Source organism: Populus euphratica, unplaced genomic scaffold (assembly GCF_000495115.2).
Source record: "Populus euphratica unplaced genomic scaffold, PopEup_1.0 scaffold92.1, whole genome shotgun sequence".
Taxonomy (NCBI): Eukaryota; Viridiplantae; Streptophyta; class Magnoliopsida; order Malpighiales; family Salicaceae; genus Populus; species Populus euphratica.
This window is the reverse complement of record NW_011499974.1, coordinates 53,619-79,304: the sequence shown is the minus strand read 5'-3', so window position 1 is coordinate 79,304 and position 25,686 is coordinate 53,619. Positions and strand designations below refer to the sequence as shown.

The 25,686-nt window shown below is 32.8% G+C and overlaps 3 protein-coding genes and 1 pseudogene across 3 annotated transcripts; 3 read left to right on the top strand and 1 right to left on the bottom strand.

Annotated features, from left to right (window-relative positions):
* Positions 1-3,650: 3,650 nt before the first annotated feature.
* On the bottom strand, positions 3,651-4,818 carry LOC105139384 (uncharacterized). Its single transcript, XM_011045797.1, has 3 exons — positions 4,679-4,818; positions 4,455-4,592; positions 3,651-4,125 (listed from the first exon to the last, which is right to left on the bottom strand). The coding sequence occupies exons 1-3, from the start codon at positions 4,772-4,774 to the stop codon at positions 3,682-3,684; spliced, it is 678 nt and encodes a 225-aa protein (XP_011044099.1). The 5' UTR covers positions 4,775-4,818; the 3' UTR covers positions 3,651-3,681.
* Positions 4,819-6,970: 2,152 nt separating this feature from the next.
* Positions 6,971-8,279, top strand: LOC105139383 (chitinase 2-like). The gene has a single exon (XM_011045795.1). It carries the CDS (start codon positions 7,169-7,171, stop codon positions 8,084-8,086), a length of 918 nt encoding a protein of 305 aa, XP_011044097.1. The 5' UTR covers positions 6,971-7,168; the 3' UTR covers positions 8,087-8,279.
* A 6,433-nt stretch (positions 8,280-14,712) lies between these two features.
* LOC105139381 (protein DEK-like) lies at positions 14,713-22,390 on the top strand. Its single transcript, XM_011045794.1, has 11 exons — positions 14,713-15,925; positions 16,060-16,093; positions 17,590-17,669; positions 17,814-17,873; positions 18,069-18,179; positions 18,264-18,344; positions 18,439-18,510; positions 19,285-19,816; positions 21,430-21,527; positions 21,628-21,658; positions 21,751-22,390. Exons 1-11 carry the CDS (start codon positions 15,491-15,493, stop codon positions 21,915-21,917), a joined length of 1,701 nt encoding a protein of 566 aa, XP_011044096.1. The 5' UTR covers positions 14,713-15,490; the 3' UTR covers positions 21,918-22,390.
* Positions 22,391-23,900: 1,510 nt separating this feature from the next.
* Positions 23,901-25,163, top strand: LOC105139382 (omega-hydroxypalmitate O-feruloyl transferase-like; annotated as a pseudogene).
* Positions 25,164-25,686: the final 523 nt, after the last annotated feature.

The window sequence follows — 25,686 nt, the reverse complement described above, 5'->3', positions numbered from 1 at the left end:
ATGATCGTAAGAAGCATTGTTAGAAGAACTAGTGGGGACCTTGTTCGTATGACTTGTTATTAACTTTTTTTATGCATCTATACAAATTAAAGGGTTGAAAAGGATAATAACTTAAAAAAAGCTATCAACATCTCCCCTATGTAGAAGATTACCCAAAATTTTATTACTTGCAAATACACATCAATAATATATTGTCACAAAACAGTTGATTTTGTTCACGATAAGTCCTTAATATTAAACTTAACTAATTTCCATTACTTTTTATATTTCCAACGTATTACTAAAACTATTAAACCTTTAGAAACTACCTTAGCACATACCAAATCAACTTAAACATCTCCATCATCATTAGAATATCAAAATAAATAAATCAACATCAATGCATGTAATTTTTTTAACTCTCTGGAATTTAGTCCGTTGACGGTGGTATTTGTTAGTATTTTACATGTCATTTGTAATTCTATTGATATAAAACATTTTCAATGTCAAAAAATTATTTGTTTTTCTTATCTATCCATCTTGTAAATACATTAAAATCACAGCATAATAACATCAATTCTATGCATAACAAGGAAATCATAAAATATAAACATTTCTCTTTCAGTCTATTCCTTTTAGGTAAAAAAAATTTTCTCTTTCAGTCTATTCCCTTCAGGTAGATTTTTTCTTGCTCATTCGACAATTCTGTCATAATTGGCTTCATTTAACTCATGATCCAACTTGATGGTGAATACATGTATAATTACCAATAAGTTACTGTGATTTATGCACTCATCTCGTAATGATTTGTTAGAATCTTTTAAAAAATCAAGCTACATCTACATTTAATTCTTTATCTATAATTGAATATTCACCTGTATAACCATGATTCATTCTCATCGTATTCATAACCATATTCTTATAAGAATTACTATTATCATCTACAACTTCATGCATATTAGTATAACTTGAAGTTGACTCAACCATCTTTTCAAACATGGTCTCCTAAGAAACTTTTTGCAAATTAAGATGTTTTTTCATGAATCTTTTTTGTAAAAGATGCATTATTACAATATCTGGATTGATAAACTTCTTATTTTTACACTTTTTACATAGACATCTAATATTGCATTCACTAATATATCTTAAATTAGATAATGAGTAATTAATAAAACCCCCAAACTTATTATAATAATTCATCATATACAACGCTTTAGGGATGAATATCAATTCATTAATGAATGATCATCCATTACTTATATCAAACCTATATAGAATATTGATGACAACATGTATTAGTTAATTATGTGAACTAAATAAATTAGCTAACACCGGTTTAACTCAAATTTATTCAATTTATTTTAATAGTACTCTTGAGTCATTATCAATTATTTATATAAATTCAAATTCATACATATTTATTAAAATTTTCAACTCAACAATAAGATTGATAAAATATAAAATGTACTCATTAAATAAGTCATTATTTATTTCATTATAAAACACCTAAGTCACAAAATAAAAATTGATTTCATCAAATTAAAAACAAATATAATTTTTTAAAATCTCAAACAAACCCTAAAATGTATAAATCATACATTCATAATACAAATTCCTATAAGAAAAGGTTATAAAACAAGTAAACACATAAACAAATTACATATACTATAAAAATAACATTTTAAAATTCAGTTCAAACAAAAAATTAATAGTTTTGCCTACTTGATATGAAAAATCCTAAAAAAAATAAATTAAATAGTGATGTTGATATACCAAGTATTGGAGTGGCTCAATTTAAGGTAATAAGAGGTTGATTTATAATAAAACAGGGGGGGGAGGTAAGTTGTTTTTCGCAAAGAAAATGGAAAAAGATAAAGAAATTAGAGGGGAAGGCGGGTCTCTCATCAGGTCATTTCTTAAATATCATCGACGAATTTATGAATAGATATTACTTACGAGTTTATTATGTTGATTTTTTTTATTTGTAAAAATAATACATCATTGTATCTTTTTTCTTTTTTAATTATTTCTTTTTCTATTGTAATTTTATCAATATACATCAATGAAAAAATTGATGTTTACCAACAAATAAGAACCTATTTTGTCAATAAAATTCACTATAATTTACTAATAAAAAAATTTTATTAATATTTTTTATTTTTATTTATTAATTTTCTAATAATGAAATACAATGAGGATGTGGACGCAATTTAGCAGTGGTGGTTGAATTCATCACAAAGTTGGCATTGGATTAGTTCCTTGCCAAGTGAACGGTGGAGAAAAACTTGAGAAATAAGCATGTTGCTGCCATGGTCGCACACAACCAAAATATAGATCTATGGGCACATAACCACGTCGTGGAAAGGTGAAACCATTATTTTCCACAGTGGCTGCCCAACAGAAAAGGAGAAGAGGATATATTTTTAGAAAACCCTAAGATGAGATGGCTCTGATACATTAGCTTAATTGGACAGAAATTAGGTTCGACTGCATGATATGCACGGTTGGGCTGCACATTATGCACGGTGGCAGCCCTCTCCCCTTAAATACCTACTGCCTACTGATCTAACTGGATAATTCACGGCGGCAAAGGGGACAGTTATTGCTTTCTTGCAACCACTTGCTGATACAATGTTGTCGGTGGTAAACATGAGAACACGGCGTCCGAGCAGCTTCAATCCCAGACTCAAATTCTTCCATGCAAACCGCACAAACTCCAGATCATGAACTACCCGCATCCTGATGGTTGAAATGAATTACCACTTCCTCCAGAGATCTTTCAACAGAAGTTGTGGAAGCTGGGTTTGGCCTGCGTTGTTGCCGCAGACCAGCCCTCGTAATACGACCTGCCTCATATTCGTTGTACTCAAATTCTTGAGGTTCAATAGCCAGCACACGAATCCACATTGATACGGTACTCCCATTGGGGAGTCGACTTGTTGCAAGCAAGCGCTTTGTTTCAGAGACTATCGATGCTAATAACTGGTCAGTTTGTTGAGTTCTTGGGACTCCCATGGAAGTCAAGGCTTCCGCCGATTTGCACTGGAGACTAAGTTCCACGTGTGTAGAGTCAACAGGAACGTCAACAATTTTAATCATCGCCAGCTCTCTGCGGGGCGCCGATAGTCGGATCGGACGAGCGGGTGCACCAGGGGCAACCATGTAACGGTAGATCATTTTGTTAAGAAAAAACTGTACTCTTACCGCTGACGGCCGATTGTCGTTGGAGTTGTTCAGGAGGACCTCCTTTCTGTCCAGGCTGAAGACATAACGTCTAGCAGACGACATGAAGGCTGGAGCTATGTGATGCTAAGCGAGCCCTGTCGATAAAATCTTTTGTTGAAGCTCTATCGTGAGACTCTTTATTTATTTATACAGCTTGTAAACTAAAAGGATACGGATTGGACTAAGCTAGCGTCGATGCACGTTAGGCTTGCGATTAATTAATCTTTTCGTTCCTTCTATGGAATCCGAGTAAAAGGTGGTGTTTTATGGGAATTAGAATGGTTCTTCGCGGATTCAAGTGTATAGTTGTATAACAGATGGATCAAAGGGTCAGCAATACTTAATTTCACACACAAAAACCCTAATTGACAGCAAAAATCTTAAGAGAATGAAACATCTAGATAACAACAGATCAAAGTTTTGCAGACAGAATTGCACCCAAAAAAAGCACGAATCACAACCTTTCCATGCAATCTTTCAAGTGGGCAATGGTCCACCAGCAGAGCTACTCAATCCCGAACCAAACAAGAACATCGTGGACACCACAAAGCTCCAGATCAAGAAACACAAGCACACAATGCGCCCTTTCATGGAAACAAGGTCAGTCATCCAGTCTTTCTCTTCAGGCAGTGTACAATACTCATCCATAACAGCCTTCGTCAATGCATCTAGAAACTTCTTTGACCGAACATCAGAATCCAAAACCTCAACTCTTGCTTCTTTTAGAAGCTTCACCGCAACATCTGCCTCCAACCCCTCCACTGGACCGATCTTTGAACCGCATAGTTTGCCGAGTCCATATTTCTCGACGGAACCTGGTCTGTCCGTGATGGTGCTGATTTCTGAAGTCGGAGTAAGATCAAAGACAGATAATGTGTCTGTCGAAGCCCAAGGAGCCGGATTTAAAGGCGACACGGAGATCTGAACCAAGGAAAAGAATTTATCCAGACAAACAGAAATCAAAATACAAATAAACTAGCTAGATGACAAAATTTCAAGGATTTTTTAATCATTTCAACTGTGATTTTTTCTTATAAAAAAAATCAAAATGAAAACAAATTACTAGAAGACATTTAAGGATTATGTAACAGGAAATCAGCATAAATTAGAAAAATAGTAATCTGTGATTACGATCGCAGCGAGTTCAAAAGATAAAAATTGAAGTAATATACCTAAATCAGTTTTGCGTACGAGAAAAATCCAAATAAAATCGAAAATAAGGAATTTCAATGAAATGAAGAGAAATTTACTTGTGCTGTTTGGCCACAGTGATAAGCATCAGAGATGTCTGAAACTGGAGAGAAATCACTCAATTCGTTAATGTTGATTTCCGGCGAAACAACTTCGGCGGCCGAAGAAAACACACCGCTCAAGCTTTTCTTTGCGATCTACACAGTAAGAGATTTTCAAAAAGAGATTCGGAAATATACAGAGTAAACTTAGGGTTTGGAGTTCAATTAGATGATTAATTAACCTTTTGTGGCTTCTTCAATTGAGACTCTTTGAATTTGCGAGCGGAAGAGGATGATGATCGCGAGAGTTCTTTTAATGGCGTTTGGTTCTCTTTCATTTTGGCGGGACAAATTTGATTTTTTATTTCTTCTTCTTGTTTAAAAAACAACAAACTGAAATAGATGAAAGGGTTAAGGGAGAGTCTTATATATAGTGGAGCCCGGAATGTGGAGGTTACTGATTAAGCGCTGAACGCTTAAATTATGGGTTAATAGTTTCTGGTTATTAAGAGGGTCATTAATGGTTAAAATGTTGAAAAAAATTTTATAACAGATTTGAGTATTTTGAGATTTGATAGATTTTCAAGTAGATTATTTTTATTTTTTTTATAATTGTTTGTATCTAAATTAATTTATATATATCTTAACTAATTTTTTAAGATATTAAAATTAATAATATGATTCTCAAATTATAATACTTAAATTAATAATTTTTAAAAAAAAAAATAAAATTTGATCAATTAAATTATATCTATCAGAGTTATCACCCAACTTTTTATCAAGAGACTTATGAAATTTTAATATAGGTCATGCAAGTAATAATAATTAAAATAAAACCCATTAACCCTGCCTTTTTTTTCTCACTATGGTGTTATTAATAAAGATGGCAATTGATACTTACAGGTAGGGTTTTATTATATGCATATCATATTCATTATCTATTTAATAAAAAATTTAGATATACTTCATAATATCTATATGAATATTTATTATTCAGATATTGTTTAATATTAAAAAAAAATACTGTTTGTGAGTTCTTGTCATTTCAATATGGAATTTAATTAATAATGTTTACGGGTTATTGACGTTTTAATTATTATGGAATTAAAAATAGTGAATGGATTTAGACTTAGTGATTTTGTGATTGTTGAATATTCGAAATTTATTTTTCATTTTTTTTACCCTTCTAATTGTTTATTTTGTTAAGATAAGAAAAAATATACCATGTCATCACGTAATGTTTTTTTATGCCAAGAGATTTTAAAAATTGTTCATTTATTATTTTTTAAGAGTCCCGAAAGCCTGCACCCATTTGGGCCAGTCTCAGGCCTAGCTAGAAGCCTGAATGGTCCGAATTGGGCTCATAAAAGTCAATAAGGCCTTCCTTAAGCCCGGATCGACCTGACCCATGAACAAGTCTAGTATTAAAAAATGGAGATAATCATTGTTGAATCGTCACCTAACTGCCCCTTCTAATTAATACATCTTTCATTGTCGTCTTGTCATTCTTGGGATCATTCCTCTCTCTCCGTTAACTTCGTCATTTTTATTTCCAACAAAACTATCATCGAAATTACCAAACTACCCCTTGTAATTAATATAAACAACTTTAATCGAAAGATGATGAAGGTGTAAATATAAACCTAAATTTAGGAAATTTTCTAGTAATTTCAAGACTTTTATATAAACTTACCTCATATTCGATGCTTTTTTTACTGGTTTGTATTTAATTAATTAGTTTCTCCCTCCAAAGCCTTAATTATCCAAAAAAAAAAAAATTCCCGTGAAGATATTATTGTATCCCGAAACACATTATTATTCATTACAATATTGTAATTACAATTTATCATTTTATCTTTTGTTTTTACTTCCGAGATGGTGTGATATTTTTATAATGATATAAATATATTTTGAGAATTATACAAAGTTATTTTGGTTATTGTATTATTAATGTAAAATTTATAACGTAACCCTTAAGTAAAACAATTCAATGCCTTCTTCGTAATGGAGTTTTTGTATTTTTTTTTTTATATATTTGATAGAATAGTAAAATTACTATATTATCTTTGCCATTTAAATTTAACATGTTAGTATAAATATATTTGATTATTTTAACATGTTAATATTAAAAATAAATTTTTAAAAATAAAAAAATATTATTTTATATATATTTATAAATAAAAAATATTTAAAAAAAAATCATGACAACACTTTCAAATATCTATAAAAACCACCATTATTCCAAGGCTTTAGCATAGAGAAAGTAGAGGTGTCTACGGCGACATTAAATATATGAAACAACGAAATGTTCCATCAAACACTAGCAGTAGAGTTGTCGCAACAGTCTTCCTAGTAAAACAAATCAACTTGCTCTTTATATATATATATATATATATATATATATCTGAAGGGAAACAAAGAAATGTTCTATCAAATCAAACACTAGCAGTGGAGTAGTCGTCAGTCGCAACCGTCTTCCTAGTAAAACAAATCAACTTGCTCTTTTTATATAAGATGGTAACAAAGTAGCGGACTTTCCACTAAGACGTGCATCAGTCAAGAAGAAATAATCTTCAATCTGAAAATTACATCCACGGCAATCCACATATAATATTTTGATACTTTTAGCTTTGCTCAGTTCATGCCCAGTATTTCGGCATTGACACGGTATATATAGACAAGGTTAACACGCAAGAAAACACAACCTCTTGGATCCTGAACAGTTACAAGAAATGGAGTTTTCAATGTTGTTCATCACCCTTCTTATTCTTCAAGCTATCTTCCCCTCTCAAGCATCGATCCAAGCAGCCCCTGCAAAATCAGACCTCTTCCGTGAATACATAGGGGCCGAGTTTAATAATGTCAGATTCACCGATGTCCCTGTAAACCCTAATGTTGAATTCCATTTCATCCTCTCTTTTGCCATTGACTATGACACCTCAAGTTCTCCCTCCCCCACCAATGGAAAATTCAACATCTTTTGGGACACCGATAATCTAAGCCCTTCCCAGGTTTCTTCTATCAAGAACCAACATTCCAATGTCAAAGTTGCCTTGAGCCTTGGGGGGGATAGTGTAGCGAACGGCTATGCTTACTTTAATCCTTCCTCTGTTGATTCTTGGGTTTCTAATGCTGTTTCTTCACTCACACGGATCATTCAGCAGTATAACTTGGATGGGATTGATATTGATTACGAGCACTTCCAAGCTGATCCTGATACATTTACAGAGTGTATAGGACAACTCATTACAGCCCTTAAGAGAAATCGAGTCATCTCGTTTGCCTCTATAGCTCCTTTTGATGATGATCAAGTTCAGAGCCACTACTTGGCCTTGTGGAGGAAATATGGGCATCAGATAGACTATGTCAACTTCCAATTTTATGCCTATGATCAGGGGACCTCGGTGGCCCAGTTTCTGAAGTACTTCAACACCCAGAGTTCTAATTATAATGGTGGTAAAGTATTGGTGAGCTTTATCAGTGATGGAAGCGGAGGGTTATCTCCAGCAAATGGCTTCTTTACAGCCTGCAGTAAGCTTAAGAGTCAGAACCAACTCCATGGGATTTTCGTTTGGTCGGCAGATGACTCTAAGGCTGGTGGTTTCCGCTACGAAAAGCAGTCACAAGCTCTGCTAGCAATTCCTCACTAATATTATTAATTACCATGGAATTCGGCTTAATTACTCTATGTGATAAATTGGATTCCATGTTCATGTACTCGTAATCTATGATTATGTTTCTGTATATGCAATACTTGTATTTCAGATTCGGTTGTTTTTGCTGATGTTGGTGTGCCTTGTTCCCTTGGATCAATGCTGGATGATTGGTTCTGTATTATTTCAAGCTACGTCTACCAAGTACTCGATAGATTGTCTGTGAGAATCATCTTTTGATTTGGCTTGGACATTCGGTCAGCCTATGGTCTTGACAGAATACCAATGGTGGCGGCTGGAGTGGTAACTATTTAAAATAAAAAACATCAACCTTTGAATTTCTTTATAAACAAAGTTTACCGCGGATCAACATGAAATTATTATTTTATCTTTTAAACAAAAAACTATTAACTTTGCCATTAAGGATAAACAATTTTTTTCACCTGACTCGTTACTCACTTCTAAATACATTAGGATAAACCGGTTTAATATCTTTAAAATTAAAAAAAAAATATTAAGCTGGTGTAAATGGATTTTTTCATTTTTTTATTTTTTTAAACAAAGTGAAATGATTTTATTATTTATTTTTACTTTTAATTTTATATTTTTTTATCTTAAATATTTATATTTTATATAGTTTATTTATTTATTTACATGTAAAGATAAATAAATTCATGGAATTATAGTTTTTCAAGTGAAAATTTAGTATCCAATCCTTGAGTTTTAGCTAAACATTAACCCTAAATAAATAAAGCTCATGTTATTGAGGAAGCTCATTTATAAGCCAATTAAATAATAAAATCACCTTAAAGATATTTGGTTGACTTGTATTCATGTTTTGAAAAATAAAAGAATGAGAAAAATAAATTTTGCTCATGTAGGAATAAGGATATTTCCTTGTCATAAATTTTAGAAATGAATCCTAGTAAATCAAAGATAATCTTCTTTGTATATATCCACATTAAACTGTCTTGATGTTAAAAGAAAATTAAGATCTTGATGTTAAAAAAAATAAGATAAATATCTAAAATTTTTATGTTTATAACTTTTTAAAACAAGTCGATTTAATAAAGAAAATAGAGCTACAAATTAAAAGTTAAAATCTACTAGTTTTTTTAAAAAAATCAAAAAACAAATAAAATGATATTTTAGAACAAAGTAAGAGAGAAAACCAAGAAAAAGACTTTGATCATAACAAATAAAATAAGGTTCTTTTTTACTATTGAAAATGGGTAAAAATAAGGAGAGAAGAAAAGCCCGTTGCAAACATAAACAACACACTTCAACATATTCCAAGTAAAAAATATTTTATTCTTCTTATTAATTTTTTTTTAATGTATTTCAATGAGAACATGCGTGATTTATATCAAATTCATTATGAAATAAATTTTATTTTTCAATGGTTTTAATGTAGCCTAATTTTGATCACATAGTTTAGATTCTAAGTTATTTTACTTTTAATTTTTTTCATATCGAGGTTTTATCATTTATCTTATTGCTTATAACTTTTTGACTAATTATTGCCTAATATGTTAAATCATAGTGAGACCAAGAGGTGATTTACTATTAGAAGTTTTCAGGATTAAACACCGAGACATACAAATATTTTACTGAAATTAGTTTGATTTTATATTAAGAAAAATCCAAATAACTTAACAAATCTTCAATTAATTCAATTTATGTAGAAATATGTTGAATTTATTAGGTGAAGTTATTTTTAATATTGTTTAGGAGAAAAGTCTAAATAGTTAAGGGATCTTTTAATCATCACATTAAGATTTGAAATTTTATAAAAAAAATGCTTAGTTCTTTTAATCATCACATTAATATCAAATTCAGTTGTTTTTATTGATGTTGGTGTGCCTTATTCTCACTAGTTAAATGTTGTATGATTGGTTCTGTATTATTTAAAGTGACGTCTATCAAGTACTTAATGAATTGTCCGTGAAAATTATCTTTTGGTTTAGCTCATGTATTGATTGAGCATCGATTTTTTGATTCAATCATAAGAAATTTTTTGTAAAAAAAATATCTAACATGGTGGTTTGATTGAGAAATAATTAAAATGAATAAAATGAAAGACATTGGCCTTTTAATTTACACAAAGACAAAGTTTATTGTGGATCGGAATGTGAAATAGTTAGTTTTCCCTTATAAAAAACCAAAATCTTTGCCACGAGGGATATACAATATTTCTCAATTGACTTATTTGTTATTTTTAAATATATTTGGACAAATCATTTTTATCATATTTTTCTATATAGTAAAATAATTTAATTATCTTTAAAAACAAAACAAAAATATTAAGCTAGTGTAAATGGTTTTTTTTGTCTTTTTATTTTTTCAAGCGTAATGAAATGACTTAATTAATTATTTTTACCTATTTTTATATAAATATTTCTTGTTATACTTTTTATTTATGGTATTTTATCTTAAATATTTCAATTTTATATAGTTTTTATTTATTTATTTACATGTAAAAAAATTTCATAGAATTATGGGTTTTTAATAAAAAAAAATCAGCATTCAATCAATGAATTTTAGCTAAACATTTAGCTTAACTAGATTAAGGCTTATGGTACCAAGGAAGCCCTTCCAAAAGCCACTTATATAATAAAATATACTTTAAAGATATCTGATTGACTTGTGTGTATGCTTTGAAGAAAAAAAAAGGAATGAGAAAAATAAATTTTTTAGGAAAATTTATTTTTCATAAATCCTAAAAGTGGTTCTTAATAAATTAGAGACAACTTTTGATATAAATATCCAAATTAAGTGGTTTTGGTTTTAAAAAAAAAAGATAAGAGGAAAAAATAGGGTTAGAAATTAAATGTTAGAGTCTACCAATTTTGGAAAACAAATCAAGAAACAAGTAAAAAGAGATTTGGTATCAAAGATATAAAGAAGATCGATGAAGAGACCATGACCATAGTCAATAAAAAAAGGTTATACTTTACCGTTGGAAATAGGTAGAAATAAAAAAAAAAGATAAAAAGAACACGCTACAAACAAAAACAACATGCTTAAATGGAGTGCTTCTTCAACATATTCCAAGTACAATAATTGTTATTCTTCTCGTTAATTCCCCCTTGATGTTTCCAATAAGAACATGGTTTATATCAAATTCATTATGAACTAAAATTTATTTTTTCAGGGTTTCAAAGTAGTCTAGTTTTGATTATATAATTTAAATTTCAAGATATTTTATTTTTGATTTTTTTAATATGGAATTTATATCATTTGTCTTATTGCTTATAAATTTTTAGCTAATTATTATATAATCTATTTAATCATAATAAGACCAAGAGGTGATTTATGATTAAAAGTTTTTAAAATTAAACATTGCTAATTGAATAAGGGTTATAGATACTCTACCATGATTAATTTGATTTTAGATTAATATAAATCCAAATAACTTAATAAATCTTGAATCAATTTAATTTACATAGAGATACAGAGATACGTTGAGCTATTAAGTTGGGATATTTACAATGTTGTTCAAGAGAAAATTTTAAATAATTAAAGGCTATTTTAATCATCAACATGAAAAAAACTTAGTTTTATTTTTAAATAATAATTAATTTGATAAATTCCAATATTTAATAATGTAGTTAGTCATTGTGGACTTGAAACTTTTTTCTTTATAAATTTTTTTAACTTGTTGCAATCACTTGCAAATTCAAAATCCTTTTATGCAAATTCCACTCATTATCAATATAATAAGTTGTTAAACACATATAATTAATATTTTGGATTGATATCCACGTGTCTATTGTTAAATATAATTGTTAACCCCTAAAAGTTATCTTCAATCTATCCTTTTATTCAATATAAAGTTTCAAATAATCTCTCATAATAGTGAAACGAGAAAGAATGCTAGATTTAGGTTGTGTGGTCCTAATAAATAATTTAAATCTCTAACCCTCCACAAAATTAAAAGGCAACTCATCAATTATGACCATTTTTGTTAGTGTCTATTTACATGCATCATAGTTATTACATATTTTCATAAAAGTTTCCACGTTATGATCTCCCAATTCACCCTCATCTATCTTAAGTTTTCATAACAAAATCTTTTGTTTTCTATTAACCACAAAAAGAAAACTTTTTATACACTTTTAAATCACTCCATATATTACTTGTGTCATTAAAAATAATATGACATGTATAATTTTTTCCACAATAATTACATTCAACTCTAGGAGTTTTAAGATCACCATCGAGTTTTCTAAAGTGATCTCAAATTTGTGATTATTTTCTATCATCGACATTTCTTTTCCTTAATATCAAAACTTGAGGTTGTTTATTTTTTGTATTATGGGTTAGTCTTTGAAGTTGGAGAATTGATTGATATTGGTGTAGTGATAGTGGATAAAGCATTTTGAATTTGAAAGTTTTCCATATGTTATTACCTAATGAAAACATTTTAATGAATATATATAATTTGAGAATGATGAATATATATAAAACCAAATTTCTACAAGCAAAATAGTGGTATAAATAAATAAAAAGTACAAAAAATATCTCTAAGTTATGAATTGTATTTTATTCCATGTTTATAACAATTATTCAAGTTCTAAAAAATATTCAAATGGGCATGCTAAAAGTAAAAATAAAATAAAATAAATACTGTTTGTTTTGTAGATTTATGAATATACTCTCTTTTGCTCCACTATTTTTCAGCTGTATTAACAACTAAAATTCTCTACAAATCTCCCAAAAGTTCTAATTGTGCTCGTTTTGTTCTAAAGGTATTAGTTCAATTATGTACTTCACTTGACAACATATAAAAAATAGAGTTTGAGTTGTTATCAATAACTTTTAAATGTGAAACAATGATTTATTATTAGTGCGATGTTGCACAGTAAGTCTACAATAGTAAATTCTTATTTGAATTGTTTTAACATTTGTTATATGAGAGTGTTCTAAGCATAATTTTTTTATATATATATTAAGTTCACAACTTTATTAATGCAAATGACATGTCTCTTTGAATTCTTTCTTTATGGTTATGATATGCTAATTTTCTAGTTACTAGTAGTTAGTGATTAATCACCAGTAAAATAAAGAAAAATATAATGAAATGGTAGATTTCATGTGCTTTTAAGGAGTTGTAGCTTTCATAATCTCATATCTGAAATAACATGATAAGATAAAATTTTATTGTTTCTTTAGTGTCACAATTAACAATTATTCTAGTATAATGCAGGCATATAACATGAGTAATGTAGGAGCTATCATTCTAAATTTCTCACCCAAACTTTTTCTTCTTAATTTTAGCCATATTCTCTACATAAGAATAAATTCTCAGCATTGAAAACAAAAACATGAAATTAATGATATTACATTAGCAGGATGATGAATATATATACATGGCTTTGATAATAAAGAAAAGATGTGAAATAATTGATGAACTCATAGTGCACCTGGCACTTGTATATATTTATCAAAGCTATAACCAAAATACCAAATCATTTGTTTATTTCTCTCTGGTTCACATCTTCCATTTTTTTTTTAAAATCACCTTTGACCTCTCAAGTTTCAACTATTTACATGAAGCATTACTGAATCCTAATGGTATTGCATTAGCAGCGAGGAAAATAAAAATTATATCAGTCTAATCTAAGCTTTAACTTTAATTTTTGGTAAGGACATACCACTCTAACAAATACACAAAGTATATGTTAAAAAAATAAAAACAGAGATTGATAGAAAAAAGAAATCATACCTGGTGTGACGAAATTCAAAACCGAGTATAAGAGAGAAAATCAGAGCAGAGAAGTGACTAGTTTGCTAGATCTGAAAGTTAGGTATGGTGTGTGCCATACCTATGTGGAAGAGGGAGGTGGCTGGTTTGTTAGATTTAATGATAAAGATTGAAGCCTTATTGAAGATCTACCAGTCTACAAGAGTTAGGAGATGAAGATTGATTAATTTGATTTTGCTAGACAACTATATTTGGTCATGAAGTTTTGTATAATAATGAAAAAAATTATTTTTGATCAAACTAAGAGTGTAAGAGATTAAGATTTGTGAGTTGTAGTTTGTGAGGGCTGAGGGGAGTGGCTTATTTGCTAAAAAGTAAAGACGACTGTTGAATGCGGAGTTGTGAATGGATACTGCTAATGCTAGGATTAAAGATTAAAAGATAGTTTTGTAATATTTTTTTTAACTGAACCGGTTCAGTTTGGTTAAGTTTTTTCAATTTCAAATTTATTAAATCGAACTTAACCAAACTAATTTTTTTTTAAAAAATTATAATCAATTTTTTTGTTTATTTCTAGTCAAACCTAGACCATGGAAACAATAGAGGAAGAAAGAGAAGGAGTCAAAAGGGCCCACAGAATCGATCTAATCGAGCCCAGGGAGAAGAATAGAGAAAAGGAAGAAGGGCCAACTTGGGGGGAGGGGAGGGGAGGGGAAAAGAAGAATAGGGAAGGAGAGGAGAAAGGAGAAGGAAAGACCTAACGAGGCTCGGTACCTCTTGCCAATCTAGGCCCGAAGGAAAGAAAAGGAAGAAGACAAAGATAGGAGGAAAAAATGAGGGACCAATTGTACGAATTAGCTTATTCGTTCATGTCCCAGAGAAAGCCATCCTCTCAAAGAACTCACGCACAAACAGCTAAACACCCCACAGCACTGTGTTTTTTCAACTTAAAATCAGAAAAACTCTCTGTTCTGTAGAAAAGTGTGATTAAAAAAATGTAACAACACAAGCCCATCAAATCACGAAGGAAAGCTCAAATTCAATGGCAGAACTTCTTGACATCGAGAATTTCCACACGGAATAGCCAAGGCAGCTACAAATTCGTTGGTGGTGGAAAACGGAATCATGAAATTAACCACTAGCAAAAATACAAGGGGCTATGGCAAGAACACCACCAGAGCAGGAATCAAAAGATTAAAAAGCCACAACAAAACAAAAGCGATGCAATCATCCACAGAAACCAGTGACCCTGTCTTCCATTTCTACTCCCACGAGACCAGACCGAGTAAAAATTGACAAGTGGTGCATGCCCAATAAAGACAGCTAGCTCTTTCCTAGCAGTCCAGGGCAGAGCTATACAAAAATGTACTGCGCCTTAAAATCATTCTCGCTCGATCTAAAAAACATCCTCCACTGTTTCTTAGAGCGGAAAAAAAAAAAAAAAAAACAAAGCCCCAGAGCGCGCTCTCATTTTTCGCATCAAAATATTTTGAACCCCCGCCTTCCTCTTATTTCCTTTTTGTCTCGAACTCAATCAAATCAAATCAAGCCAGCCCGCCCCCCTCTCAAATTCCCCAAATCCCTAATTTCTCTCTCGCTTTCTCCCTGCCTGTTGCGCACAGAGGATCTTGCTATTTTGTGATCTCTGTCAAAACCCTAACTCTCAGGGTTTTAGTCTCTTCTGGTTTGTCTCCATGGCGAGCGAAGCCCTAGAAGAGAAGAAATCAGAGGAGGAAGCTCCTGCTGCTGAGGAGTCAAAACCAGGAGCAGAAAAGGAGCAAACTGAAAACGAAGGAGCGATGGATAGTGCTGAGAATGAAGCGAAGGAGGAGGCCGACAACGAAGAAGTGAAAGGAGAAGAGGAGACTGTGAAAGAGGGTGCAGAAAAGGAAGAGTCCTTGGGAAATGAGGAGAAAGAAGAAGAAGCGAAAGATAAAGGAGAGGAAGAGGTAGGGATCAAGAAATCCAAGCGAAGAAGCAAGAAATCGAGTAAGAATTCGACTGGGAAGAAAGTGAAGGAGCTGGTGACTCCGAGTAGTGATAGGCCTACCAGAGAGAGGAAGGTGGTGGAAAGGTACTCTGTGCCTGAGCCTGGACGGTCAGCGACCAAGCCTTTTTCTATTGGAAAGGTGAGATTACTCAAATCTTGGTGTTTCTTGAATAAAAAAAATCTTTATGCTCAAATTTGCGTGTTTATCTTAAAAGAAATGGTTTCTGGGCATGGGGGTTTTGAGATAATTGTGGGTTTTTTTTGTGATTACAGGGACGAGGAACACCTCTTAAGGACATTCCTAATGGTATGTTTGTTTTAGTTGGTTGTTTTGGCGCGTGCATCTTTTGATGATTGTATGTATGGATTTGTTATTGGATCCTGTGTTATTGTTGGCGTTGGTGTTTGTGTAGTGCATTCTTTTCTGTTATCTATTTAGTAACTATGGTTTCTAAACTCTCTGAAATTATCAAGAAACAATAGAACAGATAATGACAAGCATAATCGCGAGTAAGCAATGATAACAAGTTTTGAATCGTCTATGGTCGATGCATGTCTTGTATGCTCTAGTTTTGTGTGAAACGAGCGTGAGTTTTAGTTTGATGTAGCTCAGGCATGAAATCAAATGTGTATGATCTTAACTTCGGTACAGAGTTAATTCTGTAATAGTATATGATGGGTTTCCATTGAACAGTGTGAGGATTCATGATGTTGCATGACTAAAGTACATTGCGGAGAAAAATTAACAACTGCTTAGGAGGGAAAGGTATCAGTATTACAGGTTACATGTTTCTCAAGTGCTAACCATGGAGTCCATTGTACAGTGTGTAGTCACTTCTGCAAACAAAAGTTTTGGTAGATATGTAGTATAGGGGAAGGTTTGATTGTGTAGTAGGAATTGGGTTCTAGCTTAATAATTAGTTTTAAAAGTTGTTGCATTGCATATGAAGGCACACATGCGCATGCCATTGTTTTAAATGAATGTAAATCCATTCATGAAAGGAGAAGATTAAACAATTGTTCCATTGTTTCCTCCGTGCTTGTCTAACTTGGTGGAAAAGTCATCCCTGTCTTCATGGGTTTTTGTCTTTTCTGTTCCATTAAATTTATGGATGAACAAAATTGTGGCATAGGTTATCGATAACATGAGAATATTCTCTGGATAAAACAATAAACAAAAGCTTTGGTCTTGGTGATTCAGAAAACAACATTGTAAATTTTGGTGGCATGAACTTTCATAAACTCTGGTAGGTTTACTCAATGGGTTTTACTGTTCAGGGTACTTGCATGTTGTGCTGGGTTTTAATTGTTCTGGAAATTTTTTTTCCTCAAAATAGAGGATGCCATCCATTTTAATTGGTGTTAGAAGTTCGGTAGGGATGCTCGTGCTTGAAATTTTAATGATTCCTCAAACAGGACAAGCTTGATGGCATGTTTGAACTCTTCCAAGATTTTTCACACATTTCAGATGTGAGCTAATATTTTGATTGACATCCTTCATTGTATCCTGGCTTTCTCTTGATAGGGTTTTGGGCATTTTTATGTACTATTATTTTTGTCATTAGTGTCAAAGGATGCACAAGTATTTTATAGGAAAGGAGATAGATTCTCAGGTTCTGGATTTAGAATGCAGGAATACTAAAATTTCCATAAAATACTGCAAATGAAAGAGATTTTCCTGGACATCAAGAGGGAACAGATTTTCTTATCTTGTTGACTTGCACATGGTTTGTCTTACCTTTATCCAACTTTTTTGTTACAGAAGACTGGCCTGTATTTTCTCTGATATTCTGAACTTTTCAGTGGCTTTCAAGTTATCCAAGAGAAAACCTGATGACAATCTGCAGATACTTCACTTGATTCTGTTCGGAAAGAAAGGAAAGGTGCCTGCCTGATGGTCTTTTGAAATGTTTGTTTTAATTCATCTTCCTTTGTTATTGCTGTCTTGGTTGATTTTTTTTTTTATCATAATTGATTAATTCATTTATATTTATGACCATTCTAAACTATGTTAATGTGATTCTTAGGCACACACTTTAAAGAAGAACATAAGCCAGTTTTCAGGCTATGTGTGGGTTGAGAATGAGGTACTGGCATTCTTGCCTTTTATTTTCTTTACATGTTTATGCACATGTTTTGTATTTATGCATTTCTTGTTTCACAAGCATGCACTCTGGTGAAAACAAGATTCTATCCCTAATTTATTCACTGCAGCATCTCTTGTGTTTAACAATTGTATGTGCCTTGAAACTGTTTTGATTGGTTTTGTCTCATGTTATCAGGAAAAACAGAAAGCAAAAGTAAGGGAAAAGCTTGACAAGTGCGTCAAAGAGAAGTTGATGGATTTTTGTGATGTGCTCAATATCCCCATAAATAGGTCTGTTGTGAAAAAGGTTGGTATCACCTATTTTCGAAGTTATGTCTTCATGTGATGTAAATTCATCTGGAATAGTCACTTGCTTGGGCCTTGTTTTCAGGAGGAACTCACTGTAAAAATATTGGAATTCTTGGAATCCCCACATTCCACCACTGATGTTCTGCTTGCTGACAAGGAACAGGTTCTCCATTCTCTAAATATTTATATATTGCAGCATTAGGTAGCCATTTACTGTTAATGTGAAAGCTGATATTTGGTGCTTATTTTTGTTTCAGAAAGGTAAGAAGCGTAAGGTCTCTACTAGCAAAAATGTGAGTCCTGGTGAAGCATCAACGACACCAGCAAAGGTTTGTGGTTTGTAGTATTTTTTCTGTGTAAACATTATATGGAGCTTTTCTTTAATAAGATCTTGGATGGATGTGTTTTCTTGATGCACTCCAATAGAAGTGCTTTGTTTTCTTAGATGTTGCTTTGGTGACCTTTAAATATCATATTGGCTGTGGGCTATTTTTGGTTGTTAGCATTTTTTTTTTAATATTAGTGAAGTAACAGTTTGAAAAAGAATTGGCAAAATTGCATGGTTGTACATGTCTTGACATTCAAACTTGTCACAATTCAGAATTGCAACATTTAAAAAATTTGTGAAATAAGCTGCACACGAGGAGAGAGAGAAATAGAAATAAAAAAGGCAAGTGAGCCACATGACATGTAATTTGTTTTCCATCCAATTCATTGCTGTCTTGAGTTTCATCATCCTTGAATTCCAAACTGACATGCCAGGATGTCCTTTTAATTGACAACCGTGAACTATATTGGATCCATGATGTATTTTCTGGACTTCATCTTTCATACATGTTTGCTATTTCTCAACTGTTTTAATCAGCAGATTGGAACTTTCCTAAGCTTTCAAGGCCAATTTTCTAGAACATAAGTGTTCTGCTGAAGGGTGCTTTATGACATAGTTCTTTGCAGGTGGTGTAAATAATTAAAGATACTGCTTTTACCCATCTCTTGTTTTTATTTTTTTAATCTTCAAGATAATATGACACTCCTACTTGGCTGATGCATGTTCTGGTTTTTATGTGAGCTGGTTATGAATTCTTTACTTCATTGTTCCACAGAAAAGAAAACAAACACCTCTAACTGGACAGAAACGAAAGCATTCATTCAAAGATGAGGAAGATGATGATGAAGATAAAGTTGAATCACCAGATGCTAAAGATGATTCGGAAGATGATGGTGAAAATGAGGCAGGAATGAAAGACATGAGTGATCATGAGGAAACTAAATCAGAAGAAGAGGAGGATGAGCCAAAGGAGCAGACACCATCTAAGAAATCAAAAAAATCATCAAAGCAGAGTTTGGTGGCTAAAAGTGCAGAAAAAGCTACCCCTGGCAAGAAGAGCACCCCTGCAAAACCTGTTAAAGGTCTAGAAAAATCTACCAAAAAATATTCTGACTCGTCATCAAAAAAAGGTGCTAAAGATACTGATGGAACTTCTGGTTCAATTTCTAAATCAAAGGGATCTGCATCTAAGAAACAAAAAGTTGGAAAGGAAAACCCAAAGGACCGAAGTGCTTCCTCTAAAGACAAGGTCACTGCCAAGAAACAGTCAACCAAGTCCCCATCAAAGGCTTCTGCAAAAGATCAAGGTGCAGTATTTTCCTTCTATTTTTGATGTTTAAAGTTTTTGGTTTTAATTTGTGATTGTCTGGAGTTTTTGGGCATGTGATTTACTCTTTTGCACTGTGGTTCCGTAACCCTCTTTTATGCTATTTATTAATTTTACAGTTATCATTGCCAATAAAATACAGATTACTTACATCTATCAATTATTTATTATTTTTTTAGTTATCATTGTTCTCCAAACATCAACTTTCTTTCTTCTAGTTGCTTTTGCACTCTTCAAAAACAGACAGAACTTTATTGGATTCATCTCATTTTTTTGTGCACTTTTTTTTTTGGTGATCAGAAATTTGTCAAATAGGAAGTTTATCACTGTAAAGGGCATTGAAACATGCTAATTGAAGACAACAATGATTTTTTTATAGGAGATTGGGCGAGGATAGAGCAATAATTATCAAGTGACAATAGAGGTTTTGTTTTTAATGAATATCCAAGAAATATGTGGTGGGATTGTATTTGATAGATCCATAGATAACATGGCTGGGTAGGGAGTGTTAATTTTGAGAGAAAAAAATATTACCTAAGGTCATTTGCTACCTCTGGTGGATGGGGATTAATGTTTCCGCCCATGCTTGGAGTCAAATTTTACCCATCTGATTTGTTAAATGGTTTTTCCTACCGAACATAATTAGAGGTAGTTTACACGGGTAATTTTTCTCCCCTTTCACCTCCTTAAATGTATCTATATCAATATGCTTTTTGAAGATTATACATATAATAAAAAAGCCAAGGAAAAAACCAGGCCCAACTTTCTTTCTTAACAGAATTGAGTGGGCAAACTTAGCGGTTAAACATAGAGGACATCTTATGTTGCAGAGTTTAGAGAAAGGACAAAACTATACAGCAGCAATTTTTACTGAGAAATGATGCATGTCTACTCTTTCAATTGTAGAGAAAATAGGATGGAGTAACAGATGTTATTTGGAGAAATAATAAGAAGAGTGAAATGATATCATTGTGGGAAGTAGCAAGATGTGGGGAGAGAAAGCGACTAAATTGACATTCATGGAGTGCTTGTTTCTTTGGGATGGATAAAGATTGCCTGTATAATAGTTATCTATAACATCTTCCTTGGATTCAATTTTTGTTGGACTCTGGGGTTTTTTTGTTAAGCCACAAACAAGGCTACAATGGATAATGGTCCATTGACAAGTTGCTGATTAAGTGTGTGTTTGGTATTGTGGTAGCTTTTGCAGTTAAAAAACAGGTAGGTTTAAAAAAAACACTTTTAATTGCAGTTTTAAAAAAATGTGTTTGGTTAAAATTGTTTTAAGATGGATTTTTACATGTAAAATAAATGAAAATCAAGTTATTTTAACATTTACAAATCCAAGGTTTGGAACAGAATTATATGCAGGGCACAATGCAAAAGGCAAAAGCTATCTGGCTAATCAAATGGTTTTTTATTTGTGATTGGACAAAAAGAAAAGGCTATCACAATACCAAATGGTGTTATAAATATCATGTTTTGCTTTTAATTTAGATGTCAAATTGATTTTGTGCTTACATGATCTCCATTTGTTTTAAAGTTATTTCAGAATTTGTTCCCTTGCCAAATGATTTTATGTTGGAAAATTAGGTAAAGCCAAGTCTAACAAAAAGGCCAAGGCAGAACCCACCAGACAAGAGATGCATGCAGTTGTAGTAAATATTCTGAAGGAAGTTGATTTCAATACTGTAAGTCTTGCCTGTGATTTAGCTTTGCAATTTGCACAGTTATGACAGTTTGTCTTGCTTGTTACAGCATCCTTAAAAATCTGTTTTTGGTGATGTGCAGGCAACTCTATCTGATATTCTCAGACAACTTGGTATGAATGGCTCATGTTTCATTTATTACTTGGATGCTGGCACATTTCCATTCCAACTTTGCTAATCACACGTATAAATATGGTCATATTAGGTGCCCACTTCGGCATAGATCTAATGCATAGAAAAGCGGAAGTGAAGGATATCATTACAGATGTGATAAATAGCATGTCTGATGATGAAGAGGAAGGTGAAGGGGAGGAAGCTGAGGATGAAGCTGGAGATGATGCAGATAAAGATGGAGACGAGGAAGATGACTAGTTCATTTTAATACAGATGCTTATTTGACTCTTGTGGAACATGAGGTATGTGGTGTATTCTCCAGACATGATCCTCCACTAGAGGGTTTCAACCGCAGATATTGATGGTGCACTACTGTTGCATTCTGGATCTTGTTATCGTTTCCCGATGAAAATACCCAACTGGGTTTGTTTTGTATCATATGCTTTAGTACCTTTTGCTCTTACAAGTAGTACTGAGCTGAGCTAAATGATTGGTAGTTTTATTTCCCCACCCCCAACCCCAACTTAATCCCTTTTCGTTTAGATTTGGTTTTTAGGTGTATTTGTTGACTCTTTCCTACAACTGAGTAGAGGTTTGAACTGCAACTCTCATGTGTTCCTTAAAGGTGGTTATAACCATGAACCTTGTAGGTTGAATGCTTTGCAAATTTATTCTAACAGTTGAAAATTCTCTGTAACTTAAATGTTATTTATCTTTGTTTTGTTATGCAATTTGAAACAGAGATGTTTACGAGAAGGAACTGTGACTTTGAGAATTAAGTGCCACCAATTGTTGCTTAGCTTACCAGCAATTAATTTTATTAGGTTTTTAGAGTTGTTACTTCGGAAGGAACTCTTAAGTTTGATGCTCTAAAACCAAATGATTTAAGGTCATTATCATTATCAATGGAATTATTCATGTGGTTAAATGCTGCCACTCCCTGAATTGGTTTCCATCTTTACCTTTGGATCCCAGTCTTTTCATTAATTGAAGTAGCATCAATGGAGTTTACGTTCATCGTTGGAGCCTTTCTTCTTCGTTACCTGAACTTGCATAATGGGGGTGTTCAAACCCATGAAAGTGGTGATCGTTTCAAACAGCGCTAGCTTCGTCAGTTGTATGGAAAAGCTTTTGTCCTTTGGGATCTAGGTTTCACACGAGGCAAGATTTCCTACGGATTTGGTCCCCCAGCGTTGGATCGAAATGTTTCAACCAGCAAGCTACCTATCAGTGTTTCTTCATTTTTTCTTGCTGGGGCTGATATCAGGCTAGCAAATGCAAAATTTCTTGTGACGTTGAAGATCAACGAGGGCACAATTTTCTCTGCTTCAGCCATGCATTTATTATCTGCAGTTGCACACGGACACCATAGCCTGATGAATTTTCATGTGGAAATGCATACAGTCGGTAACACAAATCATTGATTTGCATTGTTAACCATTTAACATTATATAATGGGTGTCTATTGAATAGTCACCGAACTCATGGGTCCATAACTTGTATCTCCATAGCAAAAAAAATCAAATTAAAGCGGGCTGCAGGTATTCGGCGCCTCATTTTATCTGTAAGAGCTATAGACCAGGGAACATTTTTGTTTACTAGAAATCTAATAAAGTAAATGGAAGTTAGCAAATTTTGGACGCCCAACCCCACCACCCACCCCAGAATAACTCTTCTTTCTCACCCCAATTTTGCTAGCTGGTGATGTTTTGGTTCTTTGGTAGTTTGGTAGTAGGCTACCACAACCCATAGATGACCTCTCCATAATCTGCAACAAGGACAATGTAACCATGACCAAAAGAAGACTAAAAAATGGTGCTGTTTTCAATGGCTTTTGGTACGGTTCCTCCATTAATACACCTGTACGAGGAATTTTACGAAACTAAGGATCAACATCGCCTGTCCTTATCATGTTGTAGTGTTTTGTTAACAATATTCAATGTTCATCAGGTACGTTCCATCCTATATATATCTCCAACATCATTATACACATAGCTACCCTGTTTCTAATTTCATACTCTAGTATTGCAAGTTTGCAACCATGCAACTTCATCAGACATACAAGGGATTTTATGTTCTGTAATCTTTGATGTTCAAGGAGCGTATGTGCATTCGCTGAAAAGTTTCTAGATCTTTTCCATTGTTTGGTTTGTTGAATCATCTTTCTTTGTTTTTGTGAGTCAGGTTCTGGTTTTCAAGGATTCTAACCTCATGGCAGATGGTCGTAGCAATACTTTTCAACTTATTGTTAAGCAAGAAGAACCGACACTGTTTCTTCCAGGAGAGGAGACAGAAAAGGGTCTGTATCTCTCGAACCTTGATTAAAATATCGCAGTCATAGTTCGTACGATTACTGCTTTAAGTCTGATGTGAAAGGAAATGCGGATGGTGTGGAAGTCATTAAAAATGCCTTGTCCAAAGTTGGTTTATGAAATTCCTGGTCCACAAATCATACTTCAGATACCTCCTGTGGTGGCACAGGTTTGAAGATTCTCTGACTATTTATATTTCTTGGTTTACAATCTTGCAGGCTGTGTATAGTTGTACTGCTGTAGGGAAGTTAAAATCCTTTTCAATAGTAAGCATAAAAGAACCAAAGTTTCTTTCTCGTATTCAAATATGTTAATGTCTTCCAGGTGACTAAATTCAAATGTGGAGGATTTGTTCTTGGACCATGCACGAACCACTGTATGTATGATGGAATTGTGCTATGGAGTTTGTGAATTCACGGGGAGCAACTGCTAGGGGTTTGCCTCTGGATGTACCTCCATTTCTAGATAGAAGCATACTCAAAGCTCGAAACCCACCAAAGATAGAGTTTATATACCACGAATTTGCTGAGATTGAAGATGTGTAAAACACCAGCAAGCGTTATGCAGAGGAAATGCTCTATAGATCCTTTTGTTTTGACCCAGAGAAACTTCCCCAGCTCAAGGAAAAGCCATGGAAGATGGAGTTTTAGCCAAGTGCACAACGTTTGAAGCTCTCTCAGCCTTCGTGTGGAGAGCTAGATGCCGGTCAATAAGGATGGTATCTGATCAGCAGATAAAACTGCTATTTGCTGCGGATGGACGGGTCTAGTTTTCAGCCACCAATACCTGATACTTTGGCAATGCGATTTTCTTAACAAATCCTCTGTGCAAAGCACGAGTGCTAATGGATATAACCAGTTGTACTATGAGCAGGGCTGGTTAAGGAGGCTGTTAAAATGGTTGATGACAGTTATGAGATCAGCGATAGATTATTTTGAGGTTACAAGAGCCAGGCCTTCTCTGGCTGAAACTCTTCTAATCACAACTTGGTCTAGGTTGTCTTTCCACACAACAGACTTCGGTTGGGGGTTAGCCTGTTTTATCAGGGCCTGTGGCTCTACCAGAGAAGGTAGAAATGCTTTTCCTTTCTCACGGAAAAGAGAGGAAAAACATAAATGTGCTTCTCGGCAAGCCAGCTGTAATATTTTGAAAGAAAAGGAAAAAATTAATTGGAAATGACAACAATGTCCGTGTAGGAGTAAGCATTATCTATAAATAAGTTAAGGACACTATGGTAATTGCATAAAATTGATAGATATAAATAGAAAGAGAGAAAAGAAGAAGAAGAAGAAGAAGAAGAAGAAATTAGAATTTAGAAGAGAGAAAACCGAAAGAGAGAAAGAAAAAAAGAAAGGAGAGGAAAAGATAAAGGAATAAAAAAAAAGTGGAAGAAAATAAGTTTTCAAAGTAAACTTTGATATGTATAATTGTTATAATAAGCTATGATTTTGAATTTGTTGAGAATTAAGGATTTGAATTTTGTGTTTTGAGTTTAGTTGAATAATTAATTGAAATATAATGAGTTTTTAAGATATAAGTTGAAATGTTAAGGATTTGCAATTTTAGAGAGATTGGTGTATCAAGATTCTTAAATCTCAATCAATTTTGATTAGTTAGCTTGATGGTTTTGGTTGATTGGTTGGCCTCATGGCTTTGGCCAACTTGTTTGCCTAATGATTTCAATTAATCGTTTGGTAAATCTCAATTTATTAGTT